Consider the following 13,906-nt stretch of genomic DNA (forward strand, 5'->3'; position numbering starts at 1 on the left):
TAGCTGCACAATACTGAATATAACGTCAATAACTAGTCCTAGCCTTTGCCAATAGGAGGGGGCTTGTGAGGTGATTGGCCACACTGCTAGCCTTATTACCTGTTTAGGAAACAGTTTTCCTTGTGTCAAAGTGAGGTAATCCACAACTTAGTATATGATTTAGTTAATATATTGTCCTAAAATTATATTAAAGTTGGATAATATAATTTCAACTTTAGGTAATATATTCCCATATCTCTCTAGTCATATAATACCAGGTAAATTTGACGCGTCCCAGCGCTTGGTTTGCGTATAGTTCATTGCTTGGTCCGCAACCAGACCAAGCATCCCAGTTATCCATTACATTAGTTCATGTATTCCAAGCCATGGCCTGCCCCGCCTAAATACTCCATTAATACCATATCCTGCTCTCATACATTTCATTCCTATAATAAAAAGTACATAAAGAAGCCGCAACGGTAGAAAATGGCTATTGCTATCTCATTGCTCACGAGCAAATCGACGGCTCACAGTCCCATTCCAAGGAAGATAAGATGTGTGCCACGAACCATCATCATGAGAAGCACTTGAGCTCCACACCCAACTGGACACTGGTATGGATGTTGTCCATGCCGTTGGGGAAGAGGTGCCGGAGAAAGTCGTTGGCAGGGCTGGCGTGACTACCGTACTTGACGGCGTCGGGGGTGTAGTTGACGAGATGGTAGATATAGACGATGATGTTGTTGTAATAGACTCTGTGCTTGGATAAACTGAAGTTGAATATGGTACATTGTCGTCTTCAGTCACAGTGGTGGTTACAACATTGGTTGTGGGTTGAATGTCTATAATAGAGACTGTAGTAGCAACAGTCTGGGTCGCGGGGCTTGCGGTAATCACTATCGTGTTGGTAACTGGTGGGGAAGTTACAACAATTGTCTCAATTGTGCCAGGAGTCTCAGTTGAACCTGAACCTGAACCTGAACCTGAACCATTTCCGTCAATCGGGACTACAGAATATGTAGCGCGAGCGACCAATGACTGGGTTGGCTGCCTTCTCTGTATAATGAAAGGCAATGCTGTGGATGAATCAAACACGGATAGGATAAAGAGAAAGGAGATCGACAAGCTTAGATGCATCTTGGACAACGCCTCAAAGGGGGTTTTGCTTGTATTGGTTGAGGGCGGCGAGTTTTTGCACCTTGCAGCTTAGTGGAAGGGAATGATCTGCAAGACGAAAAAGAAAACTTGAACCTACCATGGCAAGCATCGCCTTTTATTATACATATTAATTGACAATATTCGGATGGTTGGGAAGACAAGGCTGGGGATTTGATATGTAGGGAAGTTCTAGGGCAGTGCACTGGGTTAGGGCATAAGTTGGAATAAGTTGGAATAAGTTGGTGGCTGAAGTGTGCATTAACCCCAGATGGACTTCCAAGGATCCACTACACCTATTTGAGGTAAGTACCTAGGTACCTGCATTAGAGCCCGGCCATGGGGCAATTGAATTGAGTCTTGGGGAAAGAAAGAAAGAAAGTCTAGGAAGGACGCATCGTAATCTTTCCTTTCCTTTCTCTTAATTCGACACTCTCATCTATACAAATGTACTAATTTCATATCAACTCGGATTCCTATATCCATTCTATTCATCATTCTATAGTACCTCTACAACGCGCTCCAACATGGTAACCCCACGTTCTAGCCAATCGAGAGATGATGGAGATGATGGCGATGATGCGCGTGGCGTATCTCGACATTCACTGCCGCAAGTTTATCTTACATTAGAGAAAGCCAAAAGATTTTCTCGGCCGGTAGCCCAGAATATTCTCAACAACTAGAAGACGTTGAATACGATCCTTCTGTATCACGAAGATACAATCCGGAATCGCTGGATCCAGAAATCGAAACTCAAACGAAAGAAACTCTTGCTTGGCGTCTGGCCCAATATGCCACCATCGCATCGCCCTGATCTTGCCGTTTATAGGAAACTTATTCCAATTGAAGAATGGAGCTTAAGGCCGTTAATGTGGCCCTATATAAACCTCGAGGATCTATCCAGGACAGAGCCGCTTTTACTGATGCTCAATTCTCGAGGAAGGTATTCACCTAGCGACTTTATCAACCTTGATCTTGACTCGGTATTTTTGGGTTACTACACTCCATATTACAATAAAGTAGAGCTTTCGGGTTACTCCATGTTGTTTAGAGAACCTCCTTCGTTAGATACATACGGCCAGTTCCATTTTGACATCGACGACGATGTTAGATTCAACGATGGCTCGGATCGGGAGGTTTTTACTCCAGATAACGGCTTCCGAATCTTGGCGGCCCAAGACCGTTTGTATCATTTTCTTATCAGGTGTTGTGAAGCAATTCTCCACGATATTCCAACTGAAGATTTGACGCAGGCCGACCAGCCCATTGTTCGCTTACCTGCGGTAGTTATACCAAAGAGTAATTCGCCAAGGCTTCGTTCCTTTGCTATCGACTCGTTTGAGGAATTGTATAAACGCCCCTGCCGTACCGAATTCAGTCGTATAGAATCTATTGTTAGGGCCATGCTATCTGCTGCCGAAGATCACCTCATGTCTATGAGGGAGGATCCTGATTATTTTAGGATGGTTCTAAATCAAAGGGAAGAAACTTGCCCTGGACACTTGCTCGATATCAATAGTCGGGGGCACTCTTTTTATCTCCAGAATAAAGATTACTTTCGGGAAAAAAGAATTCGCGAAGTTTTCTCTGATGCCTTCCTAATCTTCGATGTCTTGGCGGTTGCATATGATTTGTTCAGTTACCTACACTCCCTCTTCGAGGAGTGGAAAGAAGATCCTTCTCAAACAGCATCTTTGCCGCTATCCTTATACAAGGTGTTGTATGGACTTTATCACAGCCTAGCCGTTGTCTGCGAAAAAGTCCTGGACCGCTTGCGATTATCGGAAAGTATTTATAGCTCGCCTGCGTTAAGAGAATATTTCTATTGCGAGGTCACAGACTCGAAAGACCCGAAAGGTTACGGTTCCTATCAAGTTGGACGCCGACCTTTGGTCAATATGCCCAAAATTTGCACCGAAGCCGTGTACTTCCTTGAAGTCATAGCCGGCCTAGAGAAACGACTCCGGTATGTATGAAAACATCCCGTATTGTTATTTTCAAACCCCCCGTTCTAGAATGGTCTCAAGACCGCCCTCGTAAGGTATACAGTGTCTAACGCTTAGTACATAGTAAGTGTGATGGCCCCATTGTTTCGACCCAATCGAAAAACAACGGCGAAGATTTCAGAATTGTAGTATTTCAAAGCTAACACAAAATGTTTTTGTACATCAGCAATCGGCTTGGAAGGAATTTTCATTGAGTTAGAACTACTAACCCAGCGCCATTGTACGGCGAAGCCTCTCGTGAGTAGCTGGTTGGGTGCTCAAATTTCGGTCCTGGGTGTTTTACACGAATGCCGATACGTACTTGAGCAATACCAGCACCAGTTCCAGAGCTTCTCGCAATACTGCAGAAGATATCCAGGCGAGGTTGAAAACTTTTACCAGAGTAAATTTGAGGCTGTGTTCAGGGTGTATAATATACCTGATTCGTTCTGGTGCGATACAGCCGGAACGATGCGAGACATTCTCACAGGAGAATCAAAATATCCAATACGCGAACCTCGCAGTAGGGAGGTAGTTAAGAAACTACGCGAAACAGAAGCAAGCTTCGATCACTTCTGGATCAAAGCCCTCGACCAGTTGCAGAGAGCACGTGTACTAGAGGTGTGCGCAACTTCAGTATTTTCTCGCAGACTACGGAGGACTGAGCCGTGGGAGGAGCCACAGATAGAGCAGACTAAGTCGAAAAAGAAGATAGTGGGTAAGAATACTAATCAGCTATCTGACGAATTTATTCGCCAAGAAATTTCAGAAGCTGGGAAGCTTGCAAACACGGCAAAAGAGAGCGTAAATTCGAAGATGAATGGTTCTACAGCAGAGCACAGAATATATCCATTTAAAGTCGATAGCCGAACTTTTGAGGTGTTTAGTACCTTATTATTCGATGGACCCGATCCTTCCAATCTAGGAGAGGTTTCCTGGGATGACTTTGTTCATGCTATGTTAGCTATGGATTTTACGGCGGAGAAGCTATTCGGATCAGCCTGGCAATTCAAACCCACAATAGGCCTGGACAGTGATCTCAGCTCTATTATATTCCACGAACCGTACATGGGCGGCAAACTGGAGTATGCGATGATAAAACATTATGGTCGGCGTATCACCAGGACTTTGAAGTGGGAAAGCCATATGTTCATACGGGTTTGATAGTTCGGGAGACAAACATCAGAGTTGAATATCGAAATTGGTGGTATACTAGTCATACAGGAGACTAGCCTCACGCTTGCCCTGATAGGATTGTGTAAAAGTAGCAATGTGTTTTGAGCCAAGCGTCCAGCGTATTTTACACGGAGGGTATGCATTCTCTCATAGTGTCAGCGTATTACTTACACTAGCTTATGAAATAATAGCGGCAGTTTATATGAAAATGTAATGCTCTCCGACAATTTTCAACATCCACATTCAAACTATTTGTCCTGATCAGGTGAACGCACTCGGACACTTTTCTTCAAGCGTCACGCACTATGTACAAAGATATGACCACGAATTGAGTTATGAAACAAACTTGTAACCTCATAGTTATATACTTTGCCTGCTCACTTATATGTTTTATACTCATACAGGAATAGCTCATCACATGTTAGGCGTGACCAGTAAGACAGCTTATCATCGGTAAACATATAGCGTACAAGCCCGTATTCCTATTATCCTAACCAAAAAAACGCCGTATCGAGACTAGATAGTACAAATCCATCCATCAATCTCTAAGAGTTCACGTCTGTTTCGCTCCCGTCACGGGGCAGACACCCGATGATCCTTCAACCTGGGGGTGAACGACGACCTTGTCCTTGTGGTGGCCGACCTTGGCTTTCGTCACCGGACACACGTCTCCGTCGGCCTTGTTAGCTGTGCTAGGGTGGTCCGGGGGTAGGACTGTGGTTACGGGTCCGACAACGGGACACACGCGGTCGTCTACGTTGGGGTTAGCAAGCTACTACGAGAGTAGGAGGTGAGGGTTTAAAGAGTGTATTTATTAAGGGGGGACCTACCCATCTCCTTGCTCTTAGCCTCATTGACAACGCTTCTCAGTGCGGGACAGGCCTGCGCATCGGCCGAGCCGACAGACTGAGTAGTTGCGGAGATCTCGCCGCTAGGGACGGACGGGTGTTGGTGCAGTTTTGTGTGGTGCTCTGTCTTAGCACCGACGACAGGACATGTCTGGCCTGGCTTGGAGAGGTCGATATCCGGGTGCGAGGGCGGTAGAGTGTGGTTTGTGGTTCCAACGACGGGGCATACTTCTGCGGCGGCCATGGTTGCGGATTGAGCTGTTGGTATAAGTTCTTGGAGTTGATGACTTGTAGTTCGTGTAGATGGTGGTGCTTTCGTCTAGTTACCTAAAGGAAAACAATAGAAACAAAAGACGAGTTAGAGAAGAGGGGAGAAAGAGTCTATTTAAAGCTGCGGGTTAAAGCTGCGGGTCGAAACTGTCGAAATAAAGGAAGGCTAAGCTCACCGAATGCTCTCGAGCTCGTCCGATATCTCGAGACGACGTCATTCTAGTCTGCTTTAGGAAAGGAGCAAGGGAGCTTGGTTAGTGTGATTGGTTTTAGGGCAATGCTTATTGGCTGTTTGGCTTACGTCCCGTCCGGCTACTAGGTAGTACGACAGCAAGAGTGGGTCTGTGGTTCAGGGTTAAAACAAAGATGCACTATTGAAACTTGAGGCTTATTTCAGCATAAGAGAACAAATAGTTATCATAAATACCTAATCTATGTATTACACAAGTGGATGTCTGCTTACATATTTACCTAGGTATGTAATACAGCAATTGTGAATATGCTCTTTTTTAAACCCCTTATGGTAGCATGGTCATGACGACAATACAGTATTGTACCGACCGTTTATAGTTAAACTTTATTTCTAGTTGTCGAGTTACACTGCATAGCTAACTGACCACTGAAGAAACATTCTAGAAGCATCATGGTGTCATATACTATGTACATGCACTTATCCGATGACATGGACAATACAAATCCCATCACGCCAGTTCCTTAACATCTAGGTTAGAGTGTTATATACCTAGGTGGGCTATGTTGAGCCGCAAATCTTATACAATTACGATATAGGATTTCCGTTCGATTGGTCAATATCAGCCCAACTCGCGCCCGGATATCAACCGAAATTACCCGAATCCGCCAATATCCATTCACCTATGTATTCCTACTGAGAGGTACACTACTTAGCATACGTACATATGTATGTAGTCTACTAGGCAGCCATTTACTTCACAATTATATAAAGTACCCATCTAACCTACTGTGATACATATGTACCTCTCATCTTAGAATAGGTAGCTTTCATTTCAACACACTACATCACCAGTCAATATGAGAGTCCAACTGAACCAAATATCCATCGCCCTGGCGTTATTCGGGTTCGCATCAGCTGTTCGAGGACCTCTCGAGTACGTGGGCTGTTTCGACTCGCCGACAAATGTAGAATTTAGTCGCACCTACATATATCAATCAGTTGGTTTCTGTGCGGATTGGTGCGAATCCAATAACCAGCCCGTAATAGCTCTGACAAACGGCACCAATTGCTTATGCAGTCAAGCAGTCCCTTCTTTTGAAGCCGTGTCAGATTCATTCTGCAACAGAGCTTGTTCGGGATATGCGCAGGAGATGTGTATGAGCACCAAGGATCATCCGCCAAGTACCTATATAATTAAGCTAACTCTAGAACAGGCGGTGGCCGAGGTTACTTTTCAATCTATTACAGTGCGCAGCCAGACGAGCCCAACCAGGAGACCTTGACGCAAAGCATCGAGCCGGCCGAGACAGGTGTAGCACTCCCAGCAGTCTCAATTGAGAACCAGCCCGCTCCGTTGGCAGGTTCATACAATCTATAGATTCCACTATTACGGTCTTTAAACGCCTGAGTAACTACTTTCCTAAGTCAATTCGCACTATATAACGAGTGAAGATATATCATTGAAACCTAAGGTTGGAATCTTGAAGGTCACGTACAAAAGCGGTAGCTTATTTTATATATACACCTTGTATTTATTGTGTATTTACAGCCAGCGTATAAATCATTTTTAGACCCGCTGAGGCCCAGGAAACCATTAGTACCTCATAGCCATCGCAATCGACTAACTTGTACGTATGTTAGTTTAAGATGTTCCCGAGCAGCCGACGAAGTTGTTGCCGCTAGCTCCAGTGTGAGTGATTTCACCTGCTAGCTTGCAGGAAGTGTTAATGACAACCCGATCCGGCCCAGGAGAGCCTATCAGCTGTTAGCTCGCATCATATACTTGAGAAAGGCCATCACGACTAACCGCCAGTATACACACTACCACTGGATAGGATCGGGAACTCGAGGTACGGCCCAGAAACTGAGAACGAGAAGCCCTCATAGTTGTTGTATGTGTGCGGGTAGCCACCAGGTGCGCTTCCTGAGCTATAGTAGCTGCATGCCTTTTGTGCAGCCTGGTTCACTTGCGTCGCGCTATAAGACGTGGAACCGCATGTTGTCGCAGCTAGTTCGGCACGCTCCTCGACAATAGGGGCGGCAGCGACGGACGTGAGAAGAGCCGCGAGGGGCAGGAAGGCAAAGCTGCCGACGAAGAACTTCATGATTCCGATTAGGTTATTGAGAGTTGTGAGTAAGGAATCAAGTGGTATCTAGAGAGTTGATCGGAATAAAGGGGATCGAACTACGAGATAGCATGGAATGAGCGACCATATATCTACTCTATATATACCTATACACTTACACTTCATCTCAACAACTCTCCCGCGCTCCGTACCTGACGATCCTCCTTCCTCGCAAGGCATAATGCACCGAAGAACACTATCCCGTCCCTATAACTTACGCAAATCACACTTGGACGGGACACAACAGTTTCTTCTTCTGGAACAAGCACCGAAGCATTCCACAGCTAGGCATGCAGATAGGTTGCAACTGAAAGCGGAAGGTAATAGATAGACGGTAGAACGTGCCGATAAGGTTGGCGGAGATTGCGCGACGGTGTGTGCGTGCGGGGCTGAAGGTCTGGTTAGATTCCAGGAGGGCTACGCGGGTTCTAGACTTTTAGATCCTAGCGTGTCTTATATCTCTGCTGCTATTGGCAGTGAATACTTGGAACAAGACTTATATAAACTTGGCCGAACAGCGGTAACCCCTGATTCTAAAACATGGCTGTCTTTAGTTTACATCTGTTGCTTTAAAGCACGTGTAATATCCTGAAGAAGCAATGGCTTAGGTACCTAGGTATATAGTGTAAGAGATCGTAAGTATGTATAGTACCCTTAGAGCGGGCGCATTAGGTGCTTGGCTAGTGTAGTGTATACCTCGTCGAGACACGATGTAACCTTTTCTAGTAACGCTATAACTATAGTTTAGGTAGGTAGTTAGTCCGGTGGCTTGAGTAGATAAAACTGTTTATGTTTAATTCATAGAAGATGAGTACCTTGTAGCTAGTTACTATCTATGTAAGAGTTAGGTCTCTTGAGAAATCTGTTGATATTAGCAAATGAAGACTAGGTACTCATATACCTGGCATCTGTTTTTAAAGATATTCTAGAACTCGATTCGGGTCGTTACCTACCTAAACAGCTAATTAAATACGGGCATACTTGTCATGTACCAGTATCTTAGTTATAGTTTTGATAAAGTCAGACTGAAGAGAGGTGTTGTTACGGTTTGTATGAGAGGTTGCTAAGCCCATAACACAGGTTTTACTAGTAACGGGACTCAGGATCTAGCGATAGGAGAGACAATCAATTACTATTTGAGAAAATTACCATTTGAGATAGATCTGGTAGCGACTGAAAGAGTATAAATAAATGGGACAGCTATATGACGGGTACCCTGGATATATATGTTCGATACGGCTTCATGTCCTAAGTGAGACCTAGATCTTGTGTACGCCGATTATCAGTACTCATCTACTCGAGGTGTAACCGACCTGGCCTTATGCTGATCCCCGATACGCCAAAGATTGTTTTTAACGGGCGGTCTTCATCCGATAGGTATGAGACATGCTTATTGTCCATAGCATTCTGCAGAGAGCGGACTATCCCGTCTTCCTCGTCCCATTTCGAAAGCGCACCAGCAAAGGCTTTTTCGAACCAATCTCTCGCAAAGTCCCATCCAGCGTGAGTTTGATAGACTAGTCCGATAGTGATCACAATTCAGATAATCCGCTCGTCATCGCAACTCAAAGCCATCGGCTAACTGCTAGCATGTTCAAAGGCTATTGAGAGATGATATTCAGGGAGCAGCAAACACACTTGGGGATCATTCCTGTTTCTTGTCACTTTGGGATAAACTAGATGTCATGTTATTTCTTATTTTCTCCTCTTCTTATAATTTCCTCCTCTCTTTGATTTCGGCTTTAGGAAGCTTGTGACCTTTCTGCACGCTTCGGTTTTACTAAGGATAACGCCCAAGGCCATCTACCAACCCAGCAGGGTTAACGAAGCTGGCAGCTATATTAACCACTCTCTTGGATCAGCTGTAACCTCTCTTTTAATAAACGAAACTTAAGACCCAATATACCACCAGAGGCGTCTAGTTCAGTATACATTGATTGAAGCGAGTACGGTGGCGGTTTGTTGCCGTACCGACACCAATTACTAGGATGGTCTAATAATCTCCTAAAGTACTACAAAAAGTCACTTATGCTTCAACAAACCGAAGCCATCATGGACTATACTATACGTCGGTGGACCCTTTTCGCATAGAAATAGGTATGTTGTTCAAATCTAGTGTTACTTAATTGTGCCACCAGAGTGATCAACCATCCACTGGTGGAGGGGATCTTTCTGTTTTGGCCTAACATTCTCCTTGAGGGTCGACCACGATAAATTCCTTACTAACCCCTTTCCTTTTTCTGTTAGCCTTAGCCTTGGCCGCCAGTCTCCAGTGTTGGTTTTCATGTGAAGAGAACCTGCTTGTTCCTTCTCGCTACTACTGGTACTTGCCCTTGTATATTTACCAGCATCCAGCGATGGAACGCGACCGCGGAGAAGGTTGAGGCGTTCTCCTGCCTTCTCCTTAAAATTACCGGGGCCGCTGGGATGGCTGGGGGGTTTGATCTTATCCCGTCTCCATTTCTGGATATGTGCTACTCTCTCGGTAATCTCGACGGTTTTGTGCTTTTTTGATCGCGCAGATTCGGAGAGCGCATGTGTCATTTTGGCCTGCTTGGATTCTTGCTCTCTGCTGGTATGAGCCCTGACCCTTAAGAATTTTTTGGTTCCCTCCATACGAGGCATAGGTAACGCCGTCTATGGGAGATTTTCCTTTGGGAAGCGCTAAAAGTCCTAAGGGAAAAGCAATATCTTCGTCTGAACATTGGATTGATATGGTTGATGATGGGAGTAAGGAGGGGGTTTCGAGAATATGAGAGAAATATATATCAGTACTTGACGAAATGTTTGCTGAATTCTTCGTTAATATTATCAGGTCAGTAGGCGTGTTACCTATCATACAATATTCAGTGGGAGCTTTAGATTTTGTCTGTTTGTACAGTTCACCCCATCAGAGGAAGGATTAATAATTATCGCTACCCCGTGAACCTCTCTTAAATGCTTCTAGGGCACAACATTTAAGCTCCTAGAAGTTGGCCATAGTTAATCGTGGTGACTATACCTACGCTGCCGAAGTGCGCTGAATGTTGGAACTCATCTCGCGATCCTACTTTAGGATTGATGTTGTCCTGACTTCGGCAATATGATTGCTCTCATTGACGGTCTATACAGTCACTACGAGACTTGGATAGCACACGTAAACTCTTGGAAGTACGACCCTGACGCACCTATAGTGACTCATTCTTCACCAAGACCAACTTAGTTGGCATCCTCATCCAAGCCATCAGAGTAATACTCGAAACCCTGAGGAATCTCTGGATCTGGTCCATTACCAGTGTCCGGATCTACTTCGAGAACCCCTCTACCCTGAGCCTTTTTTACGTTGGTACTTTCTGCATCCCAAGCTCGAGTGCCCCCTAACAGCTTCGTTATGCGCTGCGCCCATTCCCAAGGTCGTCCTTTGCCCCCTGGCAGCCCATTGAAGTACTCCCATCCCATGACACCTCCAAATTTAGAGAACTGGTGACACAAGACTGCCAGCGTCGGTTCTAAAACTTCGAATGGTACCCAGCCGGGTCCGTTATCTGGCGTCGTCACAAGACCAACGACAACCTTTTCCGGCGGCCAGCCCCTTGCGATGCACATTTCATACATCACGGGAGTACTAGCATCGCCCCATCCGCAATAGAACTGTGCATTGTACCAAGCAATTTGCTTGCCGCGCATAACTTCCAGGGCCTCATAGTCGAAGCCGCTGAGATTGCGTCTTGGATCGAGGAGAGCTGCTGCGACCGGCGCAAGAGTAATGATGAAGTCGGGACCGAAGTCTGCTCTGAGTCTATCGATAAGGCGCACGATGCCCCCTAGCGACATTTGCTCTTCAACATCTAAGTCGAGGCCGTTGAGATCTCTTTCTCGGATAAGGTCGTAGAGAGGACCGTAGTACTTCTCAAAAGTCTCCTGGTCTTGGTCTAGCCGAGAATAAGAACCCTTAGCTGCACCGCCTAACATGCCAAGAACCTTGATATCGCTAGCTTGAGCAATGCGCATCTCTGCCCACATGGTAATGAATCGCGGGTCTGAGGGGGGATGGTCGTTGAGTGTTAAGCCATTTGGATCTTCGTTGATGTGAATCGCGGCCACGATTAGGTGTGTAATCGATATGTCGGGCTTCGTGATTAAGGGTAATATTGAGATATGGTTACCGTTGGAATCGTGAATAGTCTGGTAGTACACAACAAGGCGAGGGGTTATCCCCGCCGGCAACGATGCCATGATGCTTTAGTCAAGGGCTTGAAAGAAAGGAAGGATGAATTCTAATATGGAGTCGAACTTGAAAATTAAAAAAATAAGAGTATAGATGAGGTATGTAGTAGTAGCGCCGACTTAATGTTTTCACTCTCATCGGCTTTGTGCTTCGTGAATGAGGCTGTGGTGGATGAGGAAAGACCTAGGTTAGCCAGTAGTGAAAAATTGGGGCTGACTGTCAAAATAAGTTTAGTAGCCCGGTCGTGGCTGGATACTAATTGGTTCTAAGCTCTATAATTCTTAGAGTCGCTTTCATAAAATGTGCCCTTCATTGTCTCGACACTTATGAGCATAGCGCATAGGTGTGGTGTAAGTAGTAATGCATAACTTAAAAATCTAATAACTATTAGGATGATAAAACATTAGCTTAATATATTAGTTTAGTCACGAATTATAAATCTAAAGAGAAAGAGCTAATAAGCAAAAGCTCAATTCAACTCTATAAATTCGAACAACTATGTACTAATATACCACCCGGTTTGAAGCGGCGGTAGCCGAGATAAGAAGAGCGCGCTTTTATCTATGTAGAATGAACGAAGAGTAACGTCATTAATATCTGCATACTGATTTTATCATATCCCCGCGAATTTAGTACATTTAAGTACCTAAGGTGAGATAGTAGTATCGAATCTATAGCTTGAATAAGCCTATGTAAAGAAGCGCAACTACGCTACTCGAATATAGGGGATACGCTAAAAGTGCCGGATACCGTTCGGGAGTTTATAGTGGCTCTCACTGGTTTATTATCGGAAGTCTAGACCAAGATAGAGATACATAATACCTAAGTACCTACATACATAGGCATGGGAAGGCACAGAAGAGACCCCACTGAAGAACGAACGGTGTGCCAGGGTGTGCAGGGTATATGTAATAATCTTACCCTGTAAATAGAATGGAGCGCGAAACTTTTCAGCTCTTAAACAAACGAGGCGGGTCTTTTGATTTCTTCGTTTGTTGATCAAATTCTCCTCCGGCGGTACACGCGCCATTTCAGGGGCCCATTTTGTATATCACTCCTTCATTATTGACTCGTTATTGGGTACCATCCTGAATATCTGAACATCAACTGCCCTAATCCTCTAATTTAATCAATCCACTGTTCCATGCGTACGGAAATAGATCTAAAGTTTGAAAGGTTAAAAATCCTTGCCTTCATCTCATTGACGTCATGAAGTTTGCCAAGGAGCTTGAGCAGGACCTTGTGCCAGGTAAGTTGTGAATTATGCATTTTCAGGTAGTCGGGGGAAAGGGGGAGCAGATAGATATGGATGCTAATATAGCAACTAGAATGGAGAGTCAAATATTTAAACTACAAGGCTGGCAAGAAACATATCAAAGCTGTCTCGAGAGCAATTAACAAGGCATATGGAACGCCATTAGGCCAAGGGAAAAAGGGGGACCTTCCACCTCATGAGGCGACCCCTCATCCTGGTCAATTCTCTCGTCAGCAAAATGGAGGTCCCGAAGCAGGAATCGTAGATGAAGTTGAGTCTCTACGAGCAAGCCCCGCACCCATAGGACGTGCGAATCGGGGGACTCATCACGCATTAGGAGCTCAATCGACAACCATTCCCGCGCGGACAGAACGTCAATCGCTGACGACGTCACCGGGGAATGAGGGACAATATGGCAGCTTTGTGCCTACGCCGCCTTCAACTATGGAAAGTTGGAATATGTTCGAGTTGCCAGGTCCTGCATTGGGCGATCCTGCGATCACAAACGAACAACCTCCATCTCGGCCAACGAACACGCTTCAGAAGTCTATCAGCCGGCAGTCTGTAAAGCGCAGTATATCTATGAACTCAGCCACTCCAGGAGGCGCTTCACAAATAGCTTCCTATCTTCGCCGCGGTTCTATGCCCCAGCAAGACGCGTCGCCTGGTAAACTTCGACGTATATTCTCGACCGGCCCGCGCTTGACCCAGC

The 13,906-nt window shown here is 45.2% G+C and overlaps 7 protein-coding genes across 7 annotated transcripts; 2 read left to right on the forward strand and 5 right to left on the reverse strand.

Annotated features, from left to right (window-relative positions):
- F4813DRAFT_328762 (uncharacterized protein) lies at nucleotides 1-1,299 on the reverse strand. Its single transcript, XM_049241100.1, has one exon. The coding sequence runs from the start codon at nucleotides 1,114-1,116 to the stop codon at nucleotides 481-483; it is 636 nt and encodes a 211-aa protein (XP_049101873.1). The 5' UTR covers nucleotides 1,117-1,299; the 3' UTR covers nucleotides 1-480.
- Nucleotides 1,300-1,531: 232 nt separating this feature from the next.
- Nucleotides 1,532-4,457, forward strand: F4813DRAFT_352365 (uncharacterized protein). Its single transcript, XM_049242518.1, has 2 exons — nucleotides 1,532-3,099; nucleotides 3,307-4,457. The coding sequence occupies exons 1-2, from the start codon at nucleotides 1,926-1,928 to the stop codon at nucleotides 4,281-4,283; spliced, it is 2,151 nt and encodes a 716-aa protein (XP_049101874.1). The 5' UTR covers nucleotides 1,532-1,925; the 3' UTR covers nucleotides 4,284-4,457.
- On the reverse strand, nucleotides 4,458-5,779 carry F4813DRAFT_352366 (uncharacterized protein). Its single transcript, XM_049242519.1, has 3 exons — nucleotides 5,590-5,779; nucleotides 5,126-5,470; nucleotides 4,458-5,048 (listed from the first exon to the last, which is right to left on the reverse strand). The coding sequence occupies exons 2-3, from the start codon at nucleotides 5,385-5,387 to the stop codon at nucleotides 4,849-4,851; spliced, it is 462 nt and encodes a 153-aa protein (XP_049101875.1). The 5' UTR covers nucleotides 5,388-5,470; nucleotides 5,590-5,779; the 3' UTR covers nucleotides 4,458-4,848.
- A 684-nt stretch (nucleotides 5,780-6,463) lies between these two features.
- On the forward strand, nucleotides 6,464-6,984 carry F4813DRAFT_387401 (uncharacterized protein; the record flags this gene model as incomplete). Its single annotated transcript, XM_049246556.1, has 2 exons — nucleotides 6,464-6,761; nucleotides 6,821-6,984. 2 exons carry the CDS (start codon nucleotides 6,464-6,466, stop codon nucleotides 6,982-6,984), a joined length of 462 nt encoding a protein of 153 aa, XP_049101876.1.
- Nucleotides 6,985-7,248: 264 nt separating this feature from the next.
- Nucleotides 7,249-7,711, reverse strand: F4813DRAFT_387402 (ribonuclease-domain-containing protein; the record flags this gene model as incomplete). The annotated part of the gene is made up of 2 exons (XM_049246557.1): nucleotides 7,249-7,361; nucleotides 7,414-7,711. 2 exons carry the CDS (start codon nucleotides 7,709-7,711, stop codon nucleotides 7,249-7,251), a joined length of 411 nt encoding a protein of 136 aa, XP_049101877.1.
- A 1,890-nt stretch (nucleotides 7,712-9,601) lies between these two features.
- Nucleotides 9,602-10,643, reverse strand: F4813DRAFT_328867 (uncharacterized protein). Its single transcript, XM_049241103.1, has one exon. It carries the CDS (start codon nucleotides 10,355-10,357, stop codon nucleotides 9,851-9,853), a length of 507 nt encoding a protein of 168 aa, XP_049101878.1. The 5' UTR covers nucleotides 10,358-10,643; the 3' UTR covers nucleotides 9,602-9,850.
- F4813DRAFT_328866 (glycoside hydrolase family 18 protein) lies at nucleotides 10,644-12,359 on the reverse strand. Its single transcript, XM_049241102.1, has one exon. It carries the CDS (start codon nucleotides 11,945-11,947, stop codon nucleotides 10,931-10,933), a length of 1,017 nt encoding a protein of 338 aa, XP_049101879.1. The 5' UTR covers nucleotides 11,948-12,359; the 3' UTR covers nucleotides 10,644-10,930.
- Between the last annotated feature and the right edge of the window lie 1,547 nt (nucleotides 12,360-13,906).

This window comes from Daldinia decipiens (genome assembly GCF_022478715.1).
Source record: "Daldinia decipiens strain CBS 113046 unplaced genomic scaffold F4813scaffold_8, whole genome shotgun sequence".
Classification (NCBI taxonomy): domain Eukaryota; kingdom Fungi; phylum Ascomycota; class Sordariomycetes; order Xylariales; family Hypoxylaceae; genus Daldinia; species Daldinia decipiens.